The sequence below is a fragment of the Xenopus laevis genome, chromosome 5S (genome assembly GCF_017654675.1).
Source record: "Xenopus laevis strain J_2021 chromosome 5S, Xenopus_laevis_v10.1, whole genome shotgun sequence".
Classification (NCBI taxonomy): domain Eukaryota; kingdom Metazoa; phylum Chordata; class Amphibia; order Anura; family Pipidae; genus Xenopus; species Xenopus laevis.
In genome coordinates this window covers 87,133,647-87,161,492 of record NC_054380.1, presented here as the reverse complement: position 1 = coordinate 87,161,492, position 27,846 = coordinate 87,133,647, and the positions used below count along the sequence as shown (strand labels likewise).

The window sequence follows — 27,846 nt, the reverse complement described above, 5'->3', positions numbered from 1 at the left end:
CCTACAGAATGTTAGGAAACCTCACACAAGGTGGGTGTAAGTGTGTGGTAATACATCTGCCCTGCAGCAGAGATATGTTAGAGACAACATGATACCCAATGCTTAAAGGGATACTGTCATGGAAAAACATGTTTTTTTACAAAATGTATCAGTTAATAGTGATACTACAGCAGAATCCTGCATTGAAATCCATTTTTCAAAACAAGAAATGGATTTTTTTATATCTAATTTTAAAATTTGCTATGGGGCTAGACATTTTGACATTTCCCAGCTGCCCTCAAGTCATGTGACTTGTGCTCTGATAAACTTCAGTCACACTTTACTGCTGCACTGCAAGTTGGAGTGATGTCATTACCCCTCCCTCCTACAAGCTGCTGTAATGTAAATAGAGCCTTGTCTGCTGAGCCTGTCAATTGAACAATAGGCAGGTATCAAGATAAGCTCTCACTGACACCACTTCAGAAGGACTGAAATAAGATAGTCCTGTGATCACTGCCCCCACTTACGTTTAAAAAATAAACACACACACACACACACACACACACACACACACACACACACACACACACACACACACACACACACACACACACACACACACACACACACACACACACACACACACACACACACTTCATTTTGGGCACTGGAAAAAATATTTTATATAGATAGTTCATTATATTTGTTTACACAAAAATGAATGGCAGAAACACAGGAGTACACTCCCAGGACTGATGACAGGGAATAGAAAAAAAGGATAAAATAAGGAGGACATACTTGAAAACCAGGAACTTAAGAGGAAGTCTAGGAAGGGTTAAAATAGCTCATGAGAAAGGAGGCAGTAAGTAGTTAATGTAAAAAGAAGTATTGCAGGCAGGAAAGGAGCAAGGTCTGTGTGTGGTGGATAGCAGAGGGAACTCACAGCACCTTTACTTCATCTAGTAACCAGTAAAACTAACTAGGAAGGCAGCAAGGAGAGAAAGTTCCCCTCCTCCAAAGGAATGCAGAGATCAAATTTACAGAACGGCAGGAGCTTTGATAGTGTCTGTGGGAGGAGGGGCTGCTAGTGCAGCTGTAGAGCAGAACATAGGAAAGTGAAAGTAATTGCTTCCCTGCAAACCATGTGACCTCTCTCCTCCAAACATCACACGCATGGGCAGAGAGGGGAGGGGGAGTGTACAGCTAGATTCTCATGTCATAGTGTGACCTGGCTTTTCATTACAGAGCGGCTGCCTCCAAGCACACAGGTAATGCTGTGCCTGCTGTTAGAGCAGCACAGGATGAATGTGTAATGAGCAGAAATGGAAGCCCCCATGACAAAATACAAACTAAAATAACTTATGCATGGATTTGTGGATTAACATTTTATTTGCCAGACAGTGTTTATGGATGTGTGTTTTTTTATAAAAATGCAAAAAAAAAAAAAAAAAAAGTTTAAAATGACGACAGATTCCCTTTAAAAGAGAAACAAACCCTTAATAAAAAAAAAAAAAACCCTACCCACCTACCCTACATAGACCCCACTCCACCCCAGCCTAGCTACCGCCACCCGAGCAAATGCCCTAAGTCTTAATAAGTCTACTTACCCCTCTGTGCAGATTCTGTACAGTGGAGTTCACGGGCGCCATCTTCTTCTCTTCGGTAATCTTCGGAATGAGACCGGCGAATCGGCCCACGCGCAGTTCGAGCAATTTTCTATTTTGCATGCGTCGAAACTCACGAAAATTGTTGAAGCGCCCGAAGATAACCGAAGCCGCTGAAGATGGCTGCCGTGAACTCCGCTTGACAGAATCTGCATGGAGGGGTAAGTAAAGAGTTAGGGGCATTTGACCGAGGGGGGGGCAGCTAGGCTGAGGGGGGTCCATGTAGGGTAGGGTTTTTTTTATTAAGGGTTTGTTTCTCCTTTAAGCTGTACTTTAATGGTTACTAGAACAGAAGATGATGTGTTTGACAGTTCCGAAAGGCTAAAAGAAAACACTAGAAAACTCATTTGTCTCACCTTGCATTCTGTTTTTTCTAACTGCTCCAGCTGTTCAACCCCCAATGACATCAGACTAAGCTCTACCCACCATGTCACACCTTCAAGCCATTTTTCTCAAAGCATTAGACGGTAAGACTAGAGCTGACAAGCTATTTAAACAAAGGGTATATTTTCCTTTGTACGTAAATGTAAACAAACATATACAGTCACAATCTGTGCAAGACCATAAAAGTCAATTGTTTGCTGCACAATGCTGTGCACACCTATTTATAAGGAGCCATAAAGACCGTTGGCACAGTTTGATTTATCAAGTCAGCATCATTTTCCATGGTAAACTGATTAGGACACAAAGGTATCAAATACGGACAAAAGTTATGACACAAATGCAGTCTTGGTTACATTTAAAAGGGCAGTGCATCCCCTTATTGAAGATGAGTTCAATAAATTGGGTTTGTGTTGAACATACTTTCTGCTTATTTTTTTTAATCACAAAAATATTTGTTTTTCGCAAATTCTTAAGTTAAACAGGGCATACTGGTAAACTGAAATTACTCCATGTTTCGTCTTTGCAAGGTACATAATTATATTACGACTATGAAGATTTTCATTCATCCAGGTCATGGTATGACTAGTATAGGTAAATCTAAAAACAACTGGAATTGCTGAGTAATCAATGAAGACGTTTCACTACTCATCCGAGCAGCTTCTTCAGTTCAACTGACTGGTGTGGGAAGTTCTCGGCATATAAACTCTTCCACTAATCCAATCACAATGGCACATTGTAACTCTTCAAAGAGGTGACATCTGAAGAAATTCACAGAGGTGTTGATTCTGTGTAGTTACTGTGATAGGATTATCCAATGTGTCAAGAAATCCTAGAAACAGGTGTTACTTGTGAGAGTTGCATGAATGGAAGTGTGAAGTGTTCTGAAACCGCCGGGGTACAGATGTTAAAACAGCATTGTATATAGCAGACAGGTGGTGTCAAACAACAGATATTGATCCGTATGAGTGGGTTTCCTGTATACTTCTGTCTTCAAGTTACCCCCCTCTTGGATGCATATCAAACAGTCCAAAAAGGCAAATTTGTTCTCGGGGACATCTTCCATTGTGAACTTGATGTTATTGTCCACTGAGTTAATGTGTTCTGTAAAGGCTGCCACTTCATTGGATCTGATTTTAACCCAAGTGTCATCCACATACCTGAACCAGTGACTCTATGTAGTTCCCTGAAAAGTAAGTAAGGCCCTCCTTTGCACTACCTTCATGTACAAGTTTGCTACAAATGGAGAGAACGGAGAACCAATTGCACAGCCATGTTTCTGTCTATAAAAAAGGTTCTTGAAGTATGTGGTGTTAAATCTAAATCTAGCAACAAACACACTTGGTTGGGACTGAGCTTCATTCTGCTGCAGAGGGTGTTATCTTGTTGCAGTCAATTTCTTACAGTCTCAATTGCCTCTGCAGTAGGTATACATGTGAACAATGAAGTGACATCATATGATACCATTGTTTCTTCTGCCTCTAGTGTAACGCTGTGAATCTTGGTTACAAACTCTTTGGCATGCTGGATATGATGCACTGTATTGCCTACCAACGGGGCTAAGATGTTAGCCAAGAATTTTGCAATGCTGTATGTCACTGAATTTATGCTGCTGACAATGGATTTTAGTGGGGCTCCTTCTTTGTGTTTCTTGGGGAGTCCGTATAAGCATGGTGTGGCTTCTCTGGGGTACAGGCGGTGGTATAAAACTCGATCAATGGCTTTCTCCTGATAGGTTCCTAAACCGCGTGTCTTCAGTGTTCTTTGGTGTCTCATCTTTCTGCCTCCAGGTTAGTTCTTCAGTCCTTTTCCAACTGCTGCTTCGTGACAGTAACATGGTGAATTTGCTTATATGTTGTTCCTTACTCTTAATTTGTTGGGCAATCTGTGCATGTTTAACAACCACAACCACCCTTTCCATCAGGCAGTTCTTTTGCCAGACTCAGTTTCAGATGTTAAACTTTCTGCTTAAGGGAATCAATGGTAAAGTTGATCTGTCTGACCAGTTCATTTAGTAGATGTTTTTGGGATTTTTGTAAAATCTTGTTGGCTCTGTGACTTTTTACGGTGGAACCTAGGCGTAGGCTACAAGTGGTGAGTCCCTGATGTTGGCATCTGAGATTAAATCGTAGATGGTTTCAATAGTCCGCCACTTTTCTTGCTGTTCTTTCATATTCCTGAACCAGTTTAAGAGTATTCTCTCCAAAATGAATGGCAATATGACTATGAAGATTTTCATTCATCCAGGTCATGGTATATCTAGTATAGGTAAAGCTAAAAACAACTGGACTTGCTGAGTAATCAATGAAGACGTTTCACTACTCATCCGAGCAGCTTCTTCAGTTGTATATTACCATTATACAAACCCCTTATAGAAGAAGATTGCCTATGCATTGGTAATCTCATTATCTAAAGAGGCGGAAACTGCATTCCCCCTGGGCAAAAAAGAGAGATTGTTTTATTACGGGTACAGGAATTGTGTCTTGTGTGTAATTGCCCTTATAACATTTAACTTGGAATAGGGTATTCCAAAGGGAAAATTAAAAAAAAAAAAACCTGAATAAGCAGGCATAGTCAAGCATTCAATCTAGTAATTCAATTTAAAGATGCAGTATACTTTCCTTTTTACCATTCTATCAGCTCAATGGATAGGCCTGTGCCTAACATAATTTAGATTTAAAACACGAAAAATATGTTTTTTTATTTCTTTGCACAATTCCTTAAATTAAAGTTGTCACATTTCGCCTCTATAAACAAAGTCACAGAAAAAATAAATAAATAAGAATTTACAACTGAACTGAAAAAACGTGTTTGGAAGGTAGACAACCCTAGAACTTCAGGAGGCTTGTACTATTCTTGTTGCAGCTACTTAATTATGGGAAAAAAAATTCAGTTAATGTATGGAGTGTCTGCAAGCTAATGTGTTATGCTGATAACTGGATTCACCTGCAAACTGGAACTGCAAAAAATAATAATATAAAAAAAAAAAAAAAAACTTTGCAGTTTTGATTGAGCAAGTGTGTGGGGGAAAATCCATGTGTTCCTTATAGCAATCTGCAGAAGGCAACTACACGTTGTTAAAACAATTTTTATTGGAACAACATGTTGCTCACCAACCCATTGGATGTTGCCACCAGTGGCCTCAAAGTAGGCGATTATTTTGAATTCCAGGCCAGTTTTGGTTGCATAAAAACCAGATGCACTGCCAAACAGAGCCTCAATGTAGGTTTACAATCCACATAGGGGCTACCAAATGGCCAATCACAGCACTTTATTTTTTATGCTTGTGTTGCTCCCCAACTCCTTTTACTTCTGAATTTTGCTCACAGGTTTAAAAGGTTGGGGATCCCTGCACTGAGGAGTGCAATTGTGCACACAAATTTTGAGGCCAGTGCACACAACAAATTGTGGCGAGCGCAAAGAAGTGTGTGTGAAAACACCAATTTTTTTATTAATTCTAACTTGAGCACACAGTTTTAAAAAAAAAAAATGTGTGCACAAAAGAATATTTTTTGGGCACTGAGCAGAGAAGGAATCAGAGAGAATGTTGGTTACCTGGAGCAGTAACCATAATAAAATATTTCAGCTGAAATTCCCCTTTAAACAAGTTTAATGTCACCAGACACTTTATACTAAATACAGACATTGAAATAATTTCACCTACACATTACATAGGTATGATATCTGTTATCAGGAATGCTTGTGGATAAGGGATCACTGGCTGGTAAGGCCTATATAAGAGGTGCTTACATCTCCCTGATTAAATCAACTCGCAGAGAGGGGAAACAGGCTATGTCCCTTGCCCAAAACACTCAAGGTAGAGCAGAAATGGAACACAAAATTATTCTGACACAACTAAAAAGGCTATGCAATCAGCTCAAAGAGATCATGATTTACTTCTAATAGAAAAATACTCACAACGTGAATGCTACAGAGCGGCTTCTTGGTATGATAAGGGGGGCAAGAATGGAAAGCTGTTGGCCCTACTGGCTAGGGGGGGATGTACCTAGGACTATGATACAGGCCGTCACTGGAATGAATGGCCTGATCACAGACCCACCACAAGTGACAACAATTTGAGAAATATTTTCAGTCTACATATGAATCTCCTCCAGATGTCTCATTAGAGAGACTCAAGGGATTCCTAGATACAGTAGATTTCCCAGAGGTTTCTCCAGACCTAGCCTTGCAATTAGATCAAGACATCACTCTTGAAGAAATTAAAGATGCAATTAATGGGTTCCCTACAGGCAAAACCTGGCCCAGATGGGGTCCCGATAGAATGGTACAAGAAATATGTAGACTTTCTTGCCCCCAAACTGCTAGGCCTCTTTCATGAGATTAATAAAACAGGGTTTTTGCCCGATTCATGCTATGAAGCTTATATAACCCTAATTCTCAAGGAAGGCAAACCCCCTGATAGATGTGATTCTTATCGGCCTATATCACTCCTTAATTGCAAAATAAAAATATTTGCCAAGATCTTGGCCAACAGACTTAAACTAGTAGCACCTGAACTTATACACCAGGATCAGACAGGCTTTATGCCCTCTAAGGCCACAGATATCAATGTGAGTTGTACCTGGCTAACTCAGCTACAGCCCTAGAAAATCTCCTGACAATGACCTCTGAGTTTGGCCAATACTCAGGTCTAAAAATCAATCTCTCTAAATCAGTGGTGTTTCCCATAGACCCCCTCCCTCTGGGCACACCTAATACTTTGCTACAGCTCAAAGTAGTAAACTCATTCAAATATCTGGGCATAGTAGTCCACAAGGATCTTCATAGATATGAACAGCTAAATTTGGATCCAGTTGTACAGGCGTTAAGTAACAAAGTTTCAGTAAGGCAAGACATACCTCTCTCTCTTCCAGGCAAAATTAACATGTTCAAAATGATTTTTCTTCCCAAATTTCTATATGTTCTCCATAACTCTCCCATTACCCCCGATCTCAATGGTTCACTAGAGTGGATAAAATAATTAACAGCTTCCAAGATTACATTTTAGGGTACTTCAGGCACCTTCCTCTGGAGGAGGCCTAGCATTACCTAACCTTAGACTTTATTTTCTTGCTGCCCAGTTGGTGTATGCCCATTGGTGGGTGATTCCTGACTTGAGTAACTCAGCAGTGGTCTTAGAAGCTGCAGTCATATATGCTCCCTTGAGGCTCTTGCTAAACTCCCCTACCGAGGTGTCTCATCCCATTATGTCACCACTACTCCTATGCATACGGTGGTACGTCTTTCAGAAGTCACAAAAACTAGACCGGGGCGCCTCAACAGCCTGGTCCCCACATACTCCGCTGTGGGGCAATACTTACCTCCCCCACTTTCACTCACTCCCAGACATTGCCAGGTGGGTGCAGCTGGGGATTAAAATTCTTGGGGATATTGTCTCTGAGGGTGAATGCAAAACGTATGACACAATACGACAGGAAGTCAACCCCCACCCAGATATGCTATTTAGGTATTTGCAAGTATGCCACGCTTTTCATGTACAGTTTCCAGTAAGACCTGTAAACCTAGAGGTGACAACACTCGAGAACCTATTTATACAGGCTAGACCTAAAAAAAAAACCCTGTCCTGGTTATATACTATACTATCTACCACTGGTCTCTCTCCCCTTGAGAGAGTTAGGGAGAAATGGCAAAGAGATATCCCCGACCTGGATGAAGAAAAATGGAAGGATGCTCTTTAACTTGCAACGGAACTATCCATCTCTATGAGGGACAGTCTCATACAAATAAAATTCCTAAACAGAGTCTACTTAACCCCTTATCGCCTGGCAAAAATTTATGGAACGGTATCAGATCAATGCCCCAAGTGTAGAGAGGAAATCGGCACCATGTTCCATATATTCTGGTCCTGTCCGGTAACCCAGAGATTCTGGGGTGCAGTACTTCAATACGTAAATTAAAAGCTGACATTACCAAATAGTCGCTCACCAGAACTCTGTCTGCTGGGGTTAACAGGGGATTTGCAGCTCCATCCCTACTCTAGAATCTGTTTCTTACAGCTGCTATACTATGCAAAAAAAGCCATATTAATGCATTGGAAAACCCTCAACCCCCCTTCAATACAATATTGGCAAAAACTGATAAATGACTCTCTGAAACCAGAAATTGACCTATCTGGCTAGAGGTTGCCCAGGAAAATTTGAAGCTATTTGGGGTACCTGGCTAAATATTCAAACTGTTTAAGTACATCTAAACTCATACAGTATAATGTATATGACAACTTGTACCTCTGTCTCATCTCCCCTCTCTACCTTCTTTCTTCTTCTTCTTCTCTGCCTTCTATTGGTTTTGTAAATGTTTAAACTTAAAATAAAAATAAAAACTTTGCACCTACAAATAAACGAAATTTTTAAAAAAAGGTTTTCATTCTATATACATCAAGGCAGTTTATCTCCCTATGTAAAAAGGTAATTGTGACCGTTATCTGCTATGCTGGTATGTCCTGTTCTACTTGTATTGCTGTCCCTTGCTACCTAGTACAGGTAACAGGTACAGTACAGGTAACAGACTTGTTATTCAAAATGCTCGGGACCTGGAGTTTTCCGGATAACCGATATCTCCATGATTTGGATCTTCATACCTTAAGTCTACAAGAAAATAAACCCAATAGACTGGTTTTGCTTCCAATAAGTATTAATTATATCTTAGTTTGGATCAAGTACAAGGTACTGTTTTATTATAACAGAAAAGAAGGAAATCATTTTAAAAATTTTTTTGCTTATTTGGATAAAATGGAATCTATGAGAGATGGTGTCTATGGGAGACAGACTTTTGCATAGCTTTCTGCATAACGGGTTTCCAGATAACGGATCCTATACCTGTAGTATAAGGGCCCTTACTCACGGGCCTCTGATGCGTAGGAGTAGATGCGATTAATTCTTTTCAATGCGGCTGTACTCACACATGTGAGTACGCATGTAAGCGCTGAACGCAGGAAAAATGCAAAATGCTGCGTTCCAACCTGCGTTCAACGCTTACATGCATCTGTGTGAGTACAGCCGCATTGAAAAGAATTCATTGTGTCTACTTCTGCTCTCCTTTGTCTGAACGCATAAAACCGGAAGGCAGGGGAGCGCAGCTTCAAACGTCCGTGAGTAAGGGCCCTTAGAAGTAAAACAAACTGGGGGCATTTCTGATGATTGCTTTCAGCGCTCAACCTGCAGCTGGCTGATAAAAGCTAATCATTGATTGATTGCTATGGGTTTACTGCCCAGGTGCAAATTTGCCCAGTATTTATCAACGAGCCCCACTGTGCTATCCCTGCTTTTTACCAGAGCAGGGAACAGCACATGACATTTAAAGGCATACAAAACTCATCTTTTGGGGTTATTGGTACTTTAAAATACTTCTGGGGATACCTAACGTACACAAACATTGTTTTTTTGCATAGGGCACAAATTTAGGAATCTTGATTTTGCTATAGCAAAGAACATTTCTCTATAAAAACAAAAAGAATGGGATTTCCGCTTTACTCAAACTGAGCTGTTGGGTTATTATGGTAAATGTGCAGATGACTTTGCAAAGCCCCAAAACTTTTCATCATTTCGTTAATGACTGGTTTATTCTTTGTTAAAATGAGGATGTTCTGGCCTTGTTTATTAGGCACAATGCACTATTTTTCAGATGATGTCATTGTATGGAGGATAGCCTGAAGGAATTAATAAAAGAACACAGAACTTTTCATGGCTATACTCCCCCTCTACAACAAATACTTCTCTGTTGGAAAGCAACTTGTGGGACACTGAAGCATTTTTTATAAAGCTGGAATACAGAGAACAGACCTGAGGCGAAATTCCATTGTCGCAGAATTAGAAGAGAAATTAAAACATATACGGCCGTAAATCCACAAAACATTATGGGATTGGCATGAAACAACATATTAAACATATTTTTGCTAGTATTAAACCCAACATAACATTTCTCTAATTTTACTGAATTTGAAAACCCTCACTGCAGATTCTTAGTGACATTTCTATTTCAAAGCACTTTTAAATGTAACACATACTTTGTTGTGGGGATTTTAATCCAAAACATTGGGGGCTCGTATTTTCATATATTTTCCTATGTATTTTCTTATGATTCTTATGTATTTGGTTGTTTTTCATCTTGTGAATACATATATACATAAATATTTTTGATTACATAACTATCTAACCCTGCTTGGTGTTTGTGAGCTATGTGGTACACGTGGATCAATTCTATCTGAAAATAACGAAGTTCCCACATGGGAGGATTGTCATGGCTTTTAAGGGCTCATTAGTTAGGTGTGAATCTTAAGACGGGCTGTGAAAATGAATATAAATTCATAAATAAGGAAAAGGAAAACAATATCCAATTGTTTGCATGTCCCAGCGGTTACTAGTCCTGGTTCAATTTTTCCATCAAAAATCACATTGCAAACAGGAAGACAATTTATAATAGTAACCAGAGACCAGCAACAGCTTTGAATGAGCCATATAGTTCAGTGGATCTCCCACAATTCTCTTTGAAACAATTCAGTGGTTAAACTTCAGTTCTTTGAGCGAAGAACAATACATTATACAGTATTTTAGAGATATTCACACAATTTATATGCCAGAAAAAAAAAAAAAAGAGAGAATTTTTTTTTGCACAAATAAAGGGGAGGAGACCTGGGTATTAATCTCAATAATCCAAAAAAGAAAGAGAGAGAGAACCTAACATAAAAACTAAAATATACAGAAATGGAGGAACACACAATAGCGTAAAAAATGTTTATTTATTTGAATAGTATAGTGAATATCTTTCTATTCAATCAAGGGGGGCTGGTATCTTCCTTTTTAATTGTAATTGATTTAATTTTGATTGATTTTCTTTTTGGACTATTGGGATCAATGGCCCAGGTCTTATTAGTTCTACTCTATATGTACCATATATAACACTCACTGCTGTCTCTCAGCTCAAAGTGCAGTAGTTTGACCATTGAACTGTATTAAAGAAAACTGTGTATTAAGATTAGACCAAGATACAGCTCTCTGGCTAAAGTCAAACGCATTACATTAGGCATACATTTTATATGGAAAACCACAAAAAATGACATCCTACAGTGAAGTACAGTGATATTGGCATGTTGCTGCTGGGCTTTTTAGCAGCAGTGTCTGGGCATCTTATAAAAATAGAATGAGTGGATGATACAATATACAGGTAAAAATACTGCAAAACAACCTATTTAGCAGTCTTCTAAAAAGTAAATGATTGGAGAGAGCTCTTCTTTCTGCAGGACAATCAACTTAAACACAAGAGCAACGTAACAGTGAAGTGGCTCAAGAATAAAAATGTAAATGTCTTTGAATGACCTGATCATATGCATACAGACAGCAATGTACAGTTGCTTCTCAGTCTAGTTCTCATCAAATCCTAATATTAGATATGACCAATGTATTGTGATAGATACCACATCAGTTATCCTGCCATCATGAATTAAACAATATCCATCATGAATTAAAAAAATTCCACTCTTCTTGCTTCCATATGGCATATACAGAGCACCCCACACAAACACACACACACACACACACACACACACACACACACACACACACACACACACACACACACACACAGTGGAATTGAAACTTAGACCTTTAATTGTAATTGTAACTTTTCTTTTAATATAAGCAAAGCGCACCTATCACAGCAAAATTGTTTCCCCCACTGTGACAGACTAATAGTGCTTCCATTCAGATTGGCAGAACAACACTATTTTCATCAGAAAATGCAAGTAGCAAGCAGAGCACTATGCCTCCCACACCAGGCAGGAGTACCCAGTGTAAGCAGCTATTGTTTGGTCAGACATATATACACAATGAGAAAATCTCCCAGATCATGTCTTGCAAGATCTGAAGAATGTATAAGGTTACTGAGGCCCCACCTGCATTTTGTAACCCTATATTGTAGAAGCAGGTAGTGCCTTGTATTTTACTGTCAAGCAAACATTACTCACTTTACCAGATACAGTATATTTGTATCAATATTTTATTCTACATTTTTTAGTCATAAAACACAAAAGTAACCTATTTTTAGGCTAGCTATAAATTATCATTCTCCATCTAAATGACAAAATACACAATATTTCTAAAGTATATTTTTTCCATTTATTCATATCATGTAGGCACCTGGTGGGTTCCCCCTGAAGCTACTGCCCTAGGCACAAGCATTGGTTGCCTATATGGTAAGTACAGCTCTGTACTCAATATAAGCTAGCATTTAAGCACATTATATAATAAATAGTTTAACAGTCTCTCAGCCAAGGACTGAAGAGTGGGTACATGATGCCTCATTGTGTATACAAATGTTTTTGTGGTAAGTTTCAAGCATGTTTGAGATATGTTGTTCTGGTTGAAAATGATCTACATAAAATTGCAAATATGAAAATACATGCCATGACCAAACAAAAGAGTGAGAAATCTACAATCAAGTATGTGCTAGACCATAATCTGCAACATCATAAATTACTACCAGCTGCCAACATAAAGTGCCATTCTTTTTGGACCTGTTCTCAAAACAAATCTATTTACATCCTACTCTTCATACAAATTAGGGAGGAGGCTGGATAATTCAGCTGAACTAAAAACAAATGTATAAAACTAGCAAAAATACCAATATCCTTGCCATTGTAGCGAAGCGGAACACAGGTAACACAGAAACCAGGCTTTTTTGTAGAAATACATGCAAGCTTTGGGAAAGATAAATATATCTCCAGTTCTGCTAGCATTGCAGCCCACATATTTTATTAGTTGGACTGCCCCACCAGCAAGTTGTTATCCAAGAAGATGAAGACAATTTTCCTGCTTGTGCAACAAATTCCTTACTGGAATTTTCTTGAATACATGGACACAATCATATTATAACTGTTGCACATTTAGGTTTTAAACAACTATGTACTGACATACATTTCCTAAAACCCATGTAAGTTGGATTAGAAGCCCTTATGGAACCACCATATTTCTGTAAGTCAAAGAAATAATGAGCACAAGCATTTACTAAAAGCGTAAAGACCTACACATTGCCTGTGGCCTTTGGCTAAAAAAGTGTTGTGTTATTCTACTGTCAAAAAGAAAATATTTATGACCTTAGCAAAGCATGAGACCTGGTAAAATCACTAGATTAAGATGTCGGCTTAAGACACTCCTAATGTCTGCTATCCTAAAGAATATAAACTTGCATATTTCAAGAAATTCTACTCCAACTACGCGTATAAACAAAGATATTTTATCCATAATTTAACAGTGTGATTGCTTTTCAACATTCACATTCATCTAAAATAGCCTGTTTGTCACTTGCCACTGTGAGGGTCCTTTAAATTTACAGGAGTTGTGTAGGTCATCTATGCCATACATTTATGGGGTGCTGGCACCTGAATGCACATAATCCTGAGGTATAGGGGTGTCACCATTTTTTTTTTAATACAAGCTGCAGTTGTTGTTTACAAAGAGAAAAAATTTGCCAGTGCACGGTTTGCATTCAAAAATAATTATTGTAAAAATTGTTAGTACCATACTTTGGCCAAAATATGTAAGCTCACGTGCCACATCAAAGCCCCTCATTGTAGGCAAATCCTACATTGTTTTAGACCATTATAAGTTTGTAGTGCATTTAAAATCAAGTCCCCCAGCAACCAGTGAGACTAAGTAGTAAGACCATTGTGCATTTACCCTTAGCTCGGGAGCTCTAGTGGGAAAGCAGGGAGCTTTTTAAGTGTACAGATATTGGCTTTTTATTATTTAGGGCAGCTGGGGAACTCCAGAGCATGGGTTAGAACGAGCGTTGAGACAATGGTGTTTACGGCAGCTGGTCAAAGACAAAGCATTAGTTAGACCAAGCGCTGACGATTTCTTAATGTGTCTCTGCAGTTGTTGCTTAGCCCGACTCTCATTGTCAGAAGAGTAATCCCTGAAGTAGATTATATCAGAAAATTAGCAGAAGATCACTATGCAGTGGGTGTTACCTGGGCACCGGTAATCTAATTATTTACCAAACATGGAGCAGCATCAGTTTCCTTGTTGGCCCTGTTTAGGTGGTGGTAAAGTATATAAATAGGAGTGTAAAGTGGGTAAGGTGAGGGTTCTCAGGGGGTCAGGTTAAAGAGTCTTTGCATTCAGCTATGCGCAATATTTCGGAGCTGCGCAATATGTCGGCGCTCTAAAAATACATGTTAATAATAATAATTCTGGTTCCTCACATTTAGAAGGCAAAGCACCAAAAATTACATTTTACAATTGTCTAGTACAGATTCCATCTATTCACATAATATTTCACAGGACCAGGTAACAACCAAGGACACTTGCCACTCAGGTAATGTTGAGCCAATGCTTAGCATTTATCTGTAGCACAAATTTAGAGCCAATGAGGACCTTTGGTTTGATTAGATTTCACTTACTTGGAAAACCATATTAAAAGCGGTAAAGCCTTTGAGCTTTCAAATCAAATTACGATAACAATAACTGAAGAAACAATCTCTAATAAACAACATACCCCTCTTTCAATCTTCTAAAACAGCTGTAGAAGCCTCCAGATTTGGGTTAAAATGCTGCTTCTTCTAGGATGCATTTTTATGTGTTTTTACACAAGGCTGTGCTTCGCCTTTAAATATCATACAATCTGTTTTAAAGTATCTTGAACTATGGGACAGCTCATTGGTGTTCAGTTACACAACACGTTATTTTTAAACTACGCAGTAATTTGTAGCATGTGAAAAACCAGTCTGGGTTTCACAGCCCATCCTCCAAAACAGTCTTGGTTTGTATGAAGTTGTTAAGGATTCTCATTGGTGAACAGCTTGAAGGACGTCAGAATCAGAATGTATGTTCACTTTGTGACAGATTATTTGCTATTGTTGTAATAACCTTTCATGTACCAAATCATACATGAAAGAAATCATATGAGTATAAAAAGCACCACATACATTATGAAACGGTTAAACGAAATGAGAACGTCTTGTATTTGTCTCACAGTCTATGTAACAGAAAAATGTATAAATGAATGTATTTAAACAGTAAATTTCATGCTTACTCTGCACCTTTACTTGATGCTACAAAACCTTTGAAGAATGGTCTTCAACAATAATTCCCTTTTAAACTGAATTAAAACAGTGGGCCAAAAAAAGAAAAAGAAACTGAACAATAAATACATGGTTCCAATGGAAACAGTAAATCACCTGGATTGGTTGGAAATTATTTAGAAAGGTGTCATGAATTGAGCAATGCAGTTAGGAGAACTACAATGACTGCTTCTGCATTTTTAGATCCATTTTAATATTAAATGTTGCTGTAATTCAGGGGCAGATTTATTAAAATGTGAAATCAGAGCTCACCACAGAAAAACTTACTCACTTTATATTCATTCCTAAGGGATTTTTAAAAGAGTATTTATCAATGAAGTTCACCAGTTTTCACTAGCTTTAATTGCTGCACACTGCTGACAGACAGCATGGTTGAGCACATTTAGGGAGCACAATAAATTTATGTCTCCAAATAAGGAAAAAAAATATTAAACGGTTATTCATCAATTTGCTACAGTTTGGGTGCACATTCCCCTTTAAGCAATTTTGTGAGCATCAATGTATATAGCATGGAATTATTTCATTAAATACAATATATCCTAATTATTTCAAACAGTCATCTAGTTTTTTTATAGTTATTAACCTATTTTCTTGTGGATCAGGTCCTATTATAATGTAATACAAAAAAAATATATGGGGCTCCTGCGGGAGACACTTGGCCCTTAGATCTAAATCACACTAAAGCTGGCCACAGATGCAAAGATCCGATCGTACGAATCAACGTACGATCAGACTTCCCCCACCTCTGCAGTATTTATGAAGATTGCTTAGCCTTTTTTGGCATGCTGGGTTTCCTTTATGGATTGCCTGTGCATGGAAGCTTGGACAATCATAATCGGACCCCTAAGGTCCCCATAGACACAAAGATTTTTCTTGCCGAACGACCGATTTTAGCGAAGTCCGACCAATCCTTCGAAATTATCGTGCTGTTAGTGGGATTCAAACAATTGTTTATCTTATAATTTTTCGGCCGACATCTGTCAGAGAATTGATCGGCCAGGATAAAAAATCTTTATCTGTCCCAATGCAATCTATCTATGTTTGCAGGGACAAGCAGGCAGCTCCCCTTTGTTTTCCTGGCAATATTGCCTGAAATGGTATTTTTAGTTGATGGAAAATTCGTACGATCATTTCGAGATAATCGTGGTCTCACGATGACTATCGGATCTTTTAAAAATCTTTACATCTATGGCCAGATCTAAATGTATTCTGAAGCACCTCATTTACAGTACATATCCTGAGAACCATGTTTAACCCACTATCTTAAAATTCAAACAGAATTATGTGTAATCAGGCAAAGGCTTAAGAAGATATCGACCAACACTAGGAAATACTTGTGTCATGACTTTGGAAAACAGTCACAAGAAGTAAATGACCAGCCACATAAACATGACAGAAGAACATGTACAGATACAGGTATGGGACCTGTTATCCAGAATGCTCGGGATCTGAGGCTTTCTGGATAACGGATCATTCTGTAATTTGGATATTCATACCTTAAGACTAAAAAATAATGCAAACATTAAATAAACCCAATAGACTGGTTCTGTTTCCAATAAGGAGTGATTATATCTTAGTTTGAAACAAGCACAAGGCACTGTTTGGTTATTACAGAGAAAAAAGTAATCCTTTTTAAAAATTTGGATATTTGTATTATTTGGATAAAATGGAGTCTCTGGGAGATGGTCTTTCTGTAATTCAGAGCTTTCTGGATAACCGGTTTCAACACATTGTTTTACAAACATACAGACTGTGCAGATTACCACATGCACAAAACATATGCTGGGCTTCAACCTCTGCTGCACATGTAACTTGTGTCTTACCTGTGCGTTCAGCAAGCGCTAATGACAGTTTAGAGTCTGAATGTAGAGAATGGACAGCAAAAATAAGCAATAATGACCGTGTAAAATTGGCCCTGGTTTTCAATTCACCTCTCACTTCTGGCAAGCCACTTCCTGCATCACTTCAGTACAGCCAATGTTAAATGTCTTTCCCCCAGCAAAATGTCAGCATATTCTAAATAAAAATGTTCAAGTACGGACAATAGCAACCTTAATGACGAGCAATGTAGGTGAAACGTAAATGCATTCGACCACACCAAGTACAGAATAGAAGTTCAAGGCAAACAAAGGCACATGGCAAGACCTTCACAAAACATACATTACCAGCATTATACACTGTAATGTGACAAACCTTTGCCACATTTCTTTAAAAAAAAAAAGAAACATAAGAATACAACAGAGACTCATTAATTCACAAGATTATATATATCAAATAGCATGCATATGAGTCGGTAGACAAATCCACATATGAAATAAAAAAGAGCAGAAAAATAATCAGTCCAGTACATAGAAGATTTTAGTTCTGAATGTTGCTAAACAAAAAGAGCAAACATTTCTGTCCAGAAAGCAGATGTTTTCTGCATAATGGCTATGCTGCAGAAACTCCTGACCTATACCCTGATAAACCTTACAAAATATACAGATGAAGCAAAATGTTAACACAGAACAGCAAATGATAACTTGTCGCACTATTCATTTCAAAAGAAAAAAAGGTGAGATATAGGCCTATTTCAATACAGTGACATAGTCACGGTAAGGCACAGGAGCCAAGTGTTTAGATAAAGTTTGTTTCATTTATAGTATTTTGAGCTGCTCCAACAACATGACCACTAAACTGGTGAATCACAAAGAAGTAGCAGAGTCTTCTGACTGCCCATATATTCTACTAAAAAAAGAATGTTCTGACTAAACATACCACACTATGTTCACCATTACTAGTTTTAAAAAGCACTTCTGGTATCCGTGAACTATCCATTCATAGCCAGTGAAACATTAAGCAACTGTTTTTATGTATCATTAAAAATGGATATGGAACAAGACTGAAATCAGTTGACAGGTACACCTTCAAAACTAATTAGAGTAAATATGTGTGTGTATATGTATATGTATATGTATATGTATATGTATATGTATATGTATATGTATATATGTATATATATATATATATATATATATATATATATATATATATACACATATATATATACACACACACACACACACACACACACATACTCCAGGATGATGAAAAGCCATATATTCTTAACTTCATAAAATAATCCTTATTACTGCAAGATTACTTTTAAAAGGTCACGGAAAACGATATCACATAAAAATAAGATTTGATTAATAGTAGGAAACACTGTCTGAAGGTCTGTTTAATACTGGAAGGAATTGTGAGTTTTCTTTCTGCCAATTCCTATCATCAAGATCAAATTCTTTAGAGCAGAATTTTTGTTGCCGTGGTACATGAAGATTAACAGAAAGATTCTTTTCCACACATGTGGAAAGAATGACGTATAGAGTAAACACATGGCCAATGAAATCTAGCAGTGACACATTAAACAATGTTTAAATATATATATATATATATATATATATATATATATATATATATATATATATATATATATATATATATATATATATATATATATATATATATATATATATATACACACACACATACACATACAAATAAATAAAAATAAATATAATAAATATAAACAAATCCCATCTGTCGAATTGCCGGGTGTTAACCAATAAATATGCAGTAGATGAAAGTACTCGTGGCATGTATTTTGCAGAAAATAGCACTTTACTTGGATCAAAGCATAAAGGACAGTGACACGTTCGATCCTCTATGGACCTTCGTCAGGATGTGAATACAGGAAGTGATCATACAGCTTAAAAAAAAACCCAATCATCATGCCCACAAGCCTTAAAACCCCTCTACACAATGCAGGAATCACAACAGGAAGTGAAGAATATAGTACCGTGATTCTAAAGGATATCAGAAGCTGCCTCGAAGAGCAGTACTAGCGGTAAACCGCTTCCCAGTGTGGGTAGTAAATGGTTGTTTGCATGAAGAGACTCATTTGAGCTTTGTAACCACAGAACTCATAAGGATCAAGGTTGACCTGGCTGTATTGTTAACACCTCTGTTAACAACAGTATACTCCAAATGTTGTGGAGCGCTCACCTCCCTAAATCACACTTTTGTAGTGTCAGGTGCTGTATTGTGAGACCCACTCCTGTCACTGGGTCAAATCAATATCCAGAAAAAAGCCAGCAGCACACCGAATCTAGTTGTAGTTGTGTTAAAAAATGAAAATTTATTTAGCCCATATGCAAAAAGCCTTTTTGCATATGGGCTAAATAAATTTTCATCTTTGAACACAACTACAACTAGATTCGGTGTGCTGCTAGCTTTTTTCTGGATAAGGATCAAGGTTGACCTGGCTGTATTGTTAACACCTCTGTTAACAACAGTATTCTCCAAATGTTTTAGGCATTTACTGAAACTATGTTTCCTATAACTTATAAATGCTACATCAAGCAATGTGTATAGGTTACTAGAAGATCCTACTTGTAGCTAAAATAAATATGTTTCTAAAATATGTATCTAATATTTATCTAGAAAGGGGAAGTCATACACTGTAGGAATTGTGTTATGTGATTTAATGTCATATTACAATTAATTCCACACACTGCCTAGAGAGCAGGTGGCAAGGTTTCCTGTGCTGAACACTAATTGTGTTTTTTCAGTAAATAGCTATTAAAAAAACCTCAAGTGATTTGTATGACTGCCAATGCATACTTCCAGGCTGGTCTAAGGGTAAGGTCACACTGGGTGTTTTGGGGAGATTAGTTGTCCGAAGTCACCTGAAGTTGAAAAAACGAATAGCCGCGCGTGATTAGCGCCGGCGATTTTTCATTTTAGCAAAGACAAGGCGATTAGTCGCCAGGCAACCAAATCTCCCCAAAACACCCAGTGTGACCTTACCCTGATACTTTAAAGAGCAGTTATACTTGAGAAACATGTGTTTACAAACAAGATTAGAAAAGGGAGACAGAGTATATATTTATATTGCTGGAGAAAAACTTTGATATCTCTTTCCAGGTTAGTCTAACGCTATCACCCGAAATAAAATGGAGGACAATATTATATCTTAGATAAGCATGTACATCAATGGTGTAAACATTGGTTTCAGAAAGATATAGTTTCTTTCAAGGACCCTATTCCCTCCCTACACAAGCAGTAAGATGTCTTTAAGGTTCTGCATCTCCTTTGGCTAGCACATTCATTGGTTATCAATAGAACTACACATTTGGTATGTGAAAGGAAATAAAAATGTTCTCCCATATGTTACACTTACATCTTTTAACCTGGTCCATATAAGTCCATACATAATATATGAATTTGGCAAACATTGTAGGTCACTGGCTGAGTTTATGCATCAGACGTCTCTTAAAAGAACACAATGAAGTACAGTATATACTTTCCAGAAGTTTTTATGTATATTAGGATACAATTTATGTAATTATTTTAATGGCATATCTTATACAAGAATCAGTTTGAGCTATGATTTCTTATGAATGCCATTTTATTTTAGTGAGGTACTTACCTATGTATTTTCTTTTGGTTAATTTGTAAAGGGTAATGTGGATATCACACAGTGTATCAATTAAATCCAGCAACAATTAAGACTTTTGCTATTTTAGAAAAGCCAATGCAGACAATAGTATTACTAGGCATTTCCTTTGAATCACAAGGAAATACAAAAAGTAGGGGTGTAGTGGTAGTAAAAATATTTGACACCCACTAGGAAATGCTTCCCAATGACAATGGTCAAGTCAGCAGTGGGAAGGACTCATGGCAGGAAAAGGATGGTCGGACTGCAGCCACAAGAAAGCAGTGACTTCCAGTGGCCATATTTTATGTTGGTGGAAAAGCAGTCCAGTTGTGAATGAACACGCACTAATAGATAATATATACAGAATATGACCATCATTATAACAAAAGAAGACAGAAAGAATAACTATCATTACTGAAAGGCTAGCTACTCCATCTGCGATCCGACTGAAACCCAAGCAGTCCGTGACCATGCTTCCTGCTCTCTGCAGCAAAATTCAGCACAAAATGTGAATATGTAATCACTGCTAGGCACCACTTGTGCTTGTGTCTGACAAGCTTTCCCAGTGGAAAGAAGGAGCAAATTTATTAACCATTTAAATGTCCGGAGGGTCACTGGTGGGTCAGGCAGTTGCTGTTGGGGGTACTGGGGTATTATTTTCTAAATGCTACATTAAAAAAATGAAATGTATCATAAATGGTTGCTGGTTTTCAAGGAAAGCTATACCCCCAAAATGAATACTTGGGCAACAGATAAATATTTCAAATGAAGTGGCATACTAAAGAATCGTATCAAACCGAAATATATATTTGAGTAAATATTGCCCTTTTAAATCTCTTGCCTTGAAACACCATTTCATGATGGTCTGTGTGCTGCCTCAGAGATCACCTGACCAGAAATACTACAACTGTAACTGTAACAGGAAGAAGTGTGGAAGCAAAAGACAGAAGTTTGTCTGTTAATTGGCTCTTGTGACCTAACAAGTACAGTTTGTTTGGTGTGTTTGTGTGCACCGTGAATCATACGATCCCAGGGGGTGGCCCTTATTTTTTTAAAATGTCAATTTTCTATTTATGAATACCCAATGGCACATACTGTTAAAAAAGTATATTATGTTAATTGGTTTACTTACATGTAGCAGGGTTTTACATTTGAGCTGTTTTATGCAATATACTTTTATAGAGACCTACATTGTTTGAGGGGTATAGTTTTCCTTTAAGCTGATAGAATTCCTAGAATTAAAAAAACATTTACTTCCCCATTAAAATGGTGGAAGTACAACTACAAAAACAAATGTTTGAAAGTAATAATGTATCGTTAAAAATGCAAATCAAACTCATCCTAAGCACAATAAACATTGCACATATTTCAAAACACATTTGCACATGCATTGTTTGACAGTCAACAATCACAGATGCAGGTACAGCCTAAAAGCCTGGATCTACAATCCTCCCCCTTCCCTATCCAACTCCTAACGAGGTCAGCTTCCTATAATCTTACCACATACACTCCAGACACGCTACTACAGTCTACGCTAGCCATCTGTCTCTGTCTGCCTGCTGCTTTTAACAGGCCTTTTTTGGCCACCCTTACATACATATTGTATTCATTGCTTGCCTTCACTGCATTAAGATGACAAACGTGTTTAACTCACACTATATTTTTGTACCATAACCATGATGTTGTATATACAGGTATGAAACCAATTATACAGAATGCTTGGGACCTGGGATATTCCAAATAATGGATCTTTCCATAATTTGGATCTTAATATCTTAATTCTACTAGAAAACCAATTAAACATTAAATAAACCCAATAGGCTGGTTTTGCCGCAAAGAAGGATTAATTATATCTTAATTGGGATCAAGTATAAGATACTGTTTTATTATCACAGAGAAAAAGGAAATCATTTCTAAAATTTTGTATTATTTGGATAAAATGGAGTCTATGGGAGGTGGCCTTTCAGTAATTCGGAGCTTTCGGGATAACAGGTTTCCGGATAACGGATCAGATTTATACCTGTATTCCCAAAATGTAAGGATTAGCATAACCTAATACTAAGTATTTGGTAAGGAGCATGGAACACTGCAGCCCAGAAAATTTGTAACAGTCCATTTAATTTTAAATAACATCGGCAGCCAGAAATATTTCTGACACCACCTTTCATGTTCTGCACATAATGCCTTATTTGCCTACATATTTACATTTTTCCAATCACTTGTGCTACCAAACTTGTTTACTCTATTTCCGTTTAATATATGTTAACGGGACCAAATTTAGCACACAAACTTTTATATATACTCTGCGAGGGAAAACAAAGTACTGTATAATCCATAGTCTCACAATTTAATTTTTGTATTATTTGGACTAAAAATCTAAAACACATCAAAATTAAAGGGCTTTCTATAGTGAATAAATGTTACAGGGGAACCCTTTTCAAATAAAATAAATAACAAAAGTGGTATAAAGGTGATACCTTTATTGGCTAACTAATATAATCATAGCAAGCTTTCAGAACATTTTTGTTCCTTTTTTAAGCGGATTACACTGAAGCTGTGGTGTTCTCTGGTATATACAACATTCAGCTCATAGGTCGAATGACCAACAAAAAGGAATATCAATCTATGTGTAAGGTGTCAAAGTCATTTACGAGGGGATCTGCAAGAGATAAGCAGATAAGGTACAAGATAATGTGGGTCTCTACTGGCTAACACGGTACAGCAACTTTACCTGCAATTATAGTGAATAAAGTACCCCCTATTGTAAAATATAAGGATATTATAAGTCACCGAGGAGTTACATGACCATATAAAATGCTCGTGCTTTTATACAGGTCACAGAATGCAGAAGTTACTTCTAATATCCTCATATTTTTCAACAAGGGGTACTTCATTTATTATAATACACAAGTTTTAGGAGTCATGTGACAAAAATGACTTCACTACTCACTGTTTATAACTGATGACATTACTAGTCACCGTTTATATGGCTATAATTTACAGGATATTGATGGCTCTTGTGTATTATATTAGTATAAACTGCATGCTTAGTTCAGAAGCTCTAACGTCTTAGATATAAATAAGCCTCTATGTAGTTAGCAGCACCAGAGACAGCCATGAAAGTCAAGTTCTTGTGTAGCTTGTAGGGCCACCTTTACATAGCAGATAAGCTGCTGAGAATACAACGGTGTCTCAACAGAAGTCAAATGTCAGTCAAGGTACTACACACCTACAGCAAAAAAAATCTCTTCTATGCAAACAGGACTAAAGCTGCCAAGTAATATTTAGCTTGTAGGAGTTGGATAAACATATTATAATCGACACACCTATATGCAGTATATTCAGAATTAGGAATTATCAGGCATATAGGGGCCTACAGACAGCCAACACTGACAGGAATCCTAGTCCACCATTGTTTTTACTTGAGTGTTGCCTCTGAACCTCTACAGATATGTATCCAGTCCTACAGACATTCTGCATTCTCTTTACTGGAACATGCTTGTTAGAACATGCTCAGGAGGTATTTTGTACATCCCATTGGTAACACTATACAGTATATGGCTTTCCATCCATGACCTCAGACAGACTCACCCCTATGTTTCCCAATAACTCCTGAACTGCAATATTTAAAATGTTTAAATCACTGGCTATGGTTACTGTATTCCCAACGCCATCTTCAGAGCCCTGAAGCAGACACCTGTCACAGACAGCAAAGAGCCATGTCCTCCCAACTTTATCCCCTGTGTCTGTATCTCCTATAAACTGCTATCAATCAGCCCTGCCACCCCACCAGAGCACACACATTCTCCTGTCACATCTCAGTTATTACTCGCATCCGTTTAACTCTATGACTGGAATCCCCGGTCACTCCCAGCCAGCTCTGCCTTGTCACTGTTACAGGACACCAGAGGCCCTCCAGCTATTTTCAACTAGACTTTGGCTGTCAGGGAGTTGTAGTGCAACAACAAGTGGTGGGGACAATGGTTAGACAAGTCGTATGCCTTTAAGCTAAATTCAAACTCCGCTCACCGGCTTGGGTGGTGTCGCTGAGATCATGCTGGACCGCACTCCGCGGAAACTCTCTCAGTTTCCTGCCACTCAGGTTAAGGAACCCGGTCACCGCCGCTTCCTCCAATGCCCTCTCCAAAGACCGGCTCCATGCAGCCGGTCCTGCGCCCACTCCGATCCCCGACGCTGCTCCATGGCTGTTATGAGTAATCCCAGAATAAGCAGAGGCCTCGGTCAACACCGCGGCCGCCATAATACCGACTCCACTTTGCGCATGCGCAGCCGGACTGACAGGAAGCGGGACACATGGGCGGCACTGGGCTCTAAAGCGCATGCGCTCCCGTGAAGGGCGGGATATTGTCTAGCAGAGCTGCGTCTGCGCGCTTAGGGGTCCAAAGATGGAATTTCCGTAGAACAGTGAAAAAAAACTATTTGTTTGATAGTATTACTTATTAACCTTTTGTATTAGTGTCACTGTTATCATCTCTGCACCTATGAGATATATTGCAGATAAGGTTGCCACGCGGCCAGTATTACAAAGTAGCTGCCGGTAAATGTATAATACTCCTAACAAAAGCCTGCACCCTTCTGGCCAATCGTGTGTTTTGGCTCCGCCCCTTCACATCACAGCCCGCCCCTTTTACATCACCCTTTGTTTTGCCCCCACCACCAGCCAGTGGAAATTTTATTAAAAGGTGGCAACCCTAGTTATAGATATTGATATCCAGAGACAATTTGCAATTGGTTTTAATTTTTTATTATTTCTAGTTTTTGAGTTATTTAGCTTTTTTATTCAGCAGCTCTCCAGTTTGCAATTTCAGCCATCTGGTTGCTAGGGTCTGAATTACCCTAACAACCATGCATTGATATGAACAAGAGCCTGGGATATGAATAGGAGAGGGACTGAATGGAAAGACGCGTAATAAAAAGTAGTAATAACAATAAATGTGTTGCCTTACAGAGCATTTGTCTTTAGATGCGGTCAGTGACCCCCATTTGAAAGCTGTCAGAAGAAGAAGGCAAATTATTCAAAGACTATAGAAAATAAATAATGAAGACCAACTAAAAAAGCTGCTTAGAATTGGCCATTATAGAACATACTAAAAGTTAACTTAAAGGTTAAACTCCTTTAAACGTAAGTCTAATAGACCCTGAGAGGTATTTCATTTCTCACGTAATATTCTCTCGAATGATTATCAAGAAAAATATATGAATTCTGCTTAAATACTCGCTATCCCCTTCTAAAATTACACTTCGTTATTCCACACCATTACTTGGCTTAGGCATGCATCCTTTTAACTGCAAGGCCAAGAAGGCCAGTCTGACCTAATAAGTGCCATAAAGAAACCACATGAAAATACTGCAAGTTAAGCTGGCCATAGATGCAAAGACTTCCCCATCTACCGTCCTGCCACTAACCATTCAGATCAAATAAAGTAGAACAGAACAGATCAGCCGATGTTCTGCCCCTGACAGCAATCATATGAAAGTTTATGTCTGACAAAGCTGGTGACTCCCACTGAAAATCTTAGATTAGCAATACATGCAGAGATATTATCGGCAGCCCATAGAAATTTTTTAACCTGCCCAATCGACAAAACGACCGATCTCCGCCGGACGAAAAATGTCGGGACTCTCCACACATGGTCCAAAAATCTTACAAATCCTCGATTCGTACGATCGGATCTTTGCGTCTATGGCCAGCTTAAGACTAGTATGTGTAAATTCTCAGTTGTTATGTACCAAATCCAGGATTTGGCTAAATGGGGAATCATTGAATTTGAATGTATTCATTATGACCACATTCTTACAAAGCCTACCCACCCCCATGTGTAAAAAGATACAATATAATGTAGCAGCATCCTGTAGAGCTTAAAGGATCAGTAACACCAAAAAATAACTGTGTATCGTGTGCTTGAATGGCTACCCCTATGGGTACACAGAACCTTGTTTCTATAAACTATAGTTGTGTTTCTGAAGAAAACAAACCAGTGCAGGGCAACAGTATATTATAGCATCATTCCTTTAAAATACATTTATTTTTTGGTTTTACTGTTCCTTAAGGTCCTGGGCCAGTGCTGCTTTTAGGCTAATGCCACACTAGGCCTATTCTCATCCTGCCAGGCCAAGAATCAGCCCCTCTTCTTGAATCAGCCTAGCCCTGTCACTGCACCTGAAACCAGTGTCAGCCCAGTTGCAGGCACACAGAGATTATTTTGACCCAAATGCAAAGGCAAACAATTCCATGCCAAGACCAAGTGGTTCCATGGGCAGTCACAGGGTTAGGCTGATTCAAGCATAGGGGCTGATTCTCAAACTGCGTTTATTCACAGGATGAGAATTGGCCTCCACACTAATACAGTGTCCTGTGGTAATAGTCTAGAGAACACTGCACCACCATCTTGTTGCCTGTTCCAGGGAACCCTTGCAGCTTCTGAATCTGCTGCTGAAGCTGTACAGTTGTTTTGCAAAGTATGTGTTTATATGAAGAGCCAGGTTATTATAAAACTCTGGTTTGTAAATCCTATCACAAGAATACCCTCTACTGTAAATTAAATCCAGGCACCAATAGGTAGATCAAGGTATAAATAGTTAGATCAAAGAATTTAGGGAGCGCCAAACTAGGAATGTTCCAACATTTGAAAACATGAGAATTTATAAATGCTGGCACAATACTTTGTAACTTGCAATGTTCATCTTGATCCCCAATATTTAATGGTTCATGTCAGGTGCGGTTTAATGTAGTTGGGATTACAGACCAACAAAGTTTCTTGTAGAAAAGCCTTACCCTAATGTGCATAAAGCAGCAAACACTATAAGCATATTGTATGCACTCTTACATAATAGCAAGGGAGAGAGTACTGTCTATAAGGGGTGTACTTGATACTGTGGGGGTATAGTGATACCACAGCAAGGAACAATAAGCTAACAACATTTTTGTTAGGTAATAGGAAGGAACGCTGTTAAAGTAGATTGAAAGATGAAATCACTGGGGGGATGCCAAATATTGGGCACCCCCCAACAGGGTCGGACTGGGCCGGCAGGAAAAATCCCAGTGGGCCCCTGGCTCTTTTGGGGCCCCGCCAGCCCAGATCCGCTCCCTGAATTCCTTATGCTAATCTCCCTCCCTGCACCCAGTAGTGTCCCTAACGCGACGTACGTGCACACACATGTATGGGGGAGAGGCTAGGGGAGAAAAGACCGTGGCTGCCCCCCCCCCCAATAAATACAATTGTTTA

At 38.4% G+C, this 27,846-nt stretch overlaps 1 protein-coding gene across 5 annotated transcripts in view; it reads right to left on the bottom strand.

Moving 5' to 3' along the window:
* The window catches only part of lrch3.S (leucine-rich repeats and calponin homology (CH) domain containing 3 S homeolog), a 66,261-nt gene extending 41,141 nt beyond the window's left edge, over positions 1-25,120 (bottom strand). For all 5 annotated transcript variants that reach the window (XM_018265598.2, XM_018265595.2, XM_018265597.2 and 2 more), the window contains exon 1: positions 24,629-25,120. In XM_018265598.2, the coding sequence (XP_018121087.1) occupies positions 24,629-24,941 (313 nt within the window). In that variant the 5' untranslated portion in view covers positions 24,942-25,120. The remainder of the gene's footprint in view (positions 1-24,628) is intronic.
* Between the last annotated feature and the right edge of the window lie 2,726 nt (positions 25,121-27,846).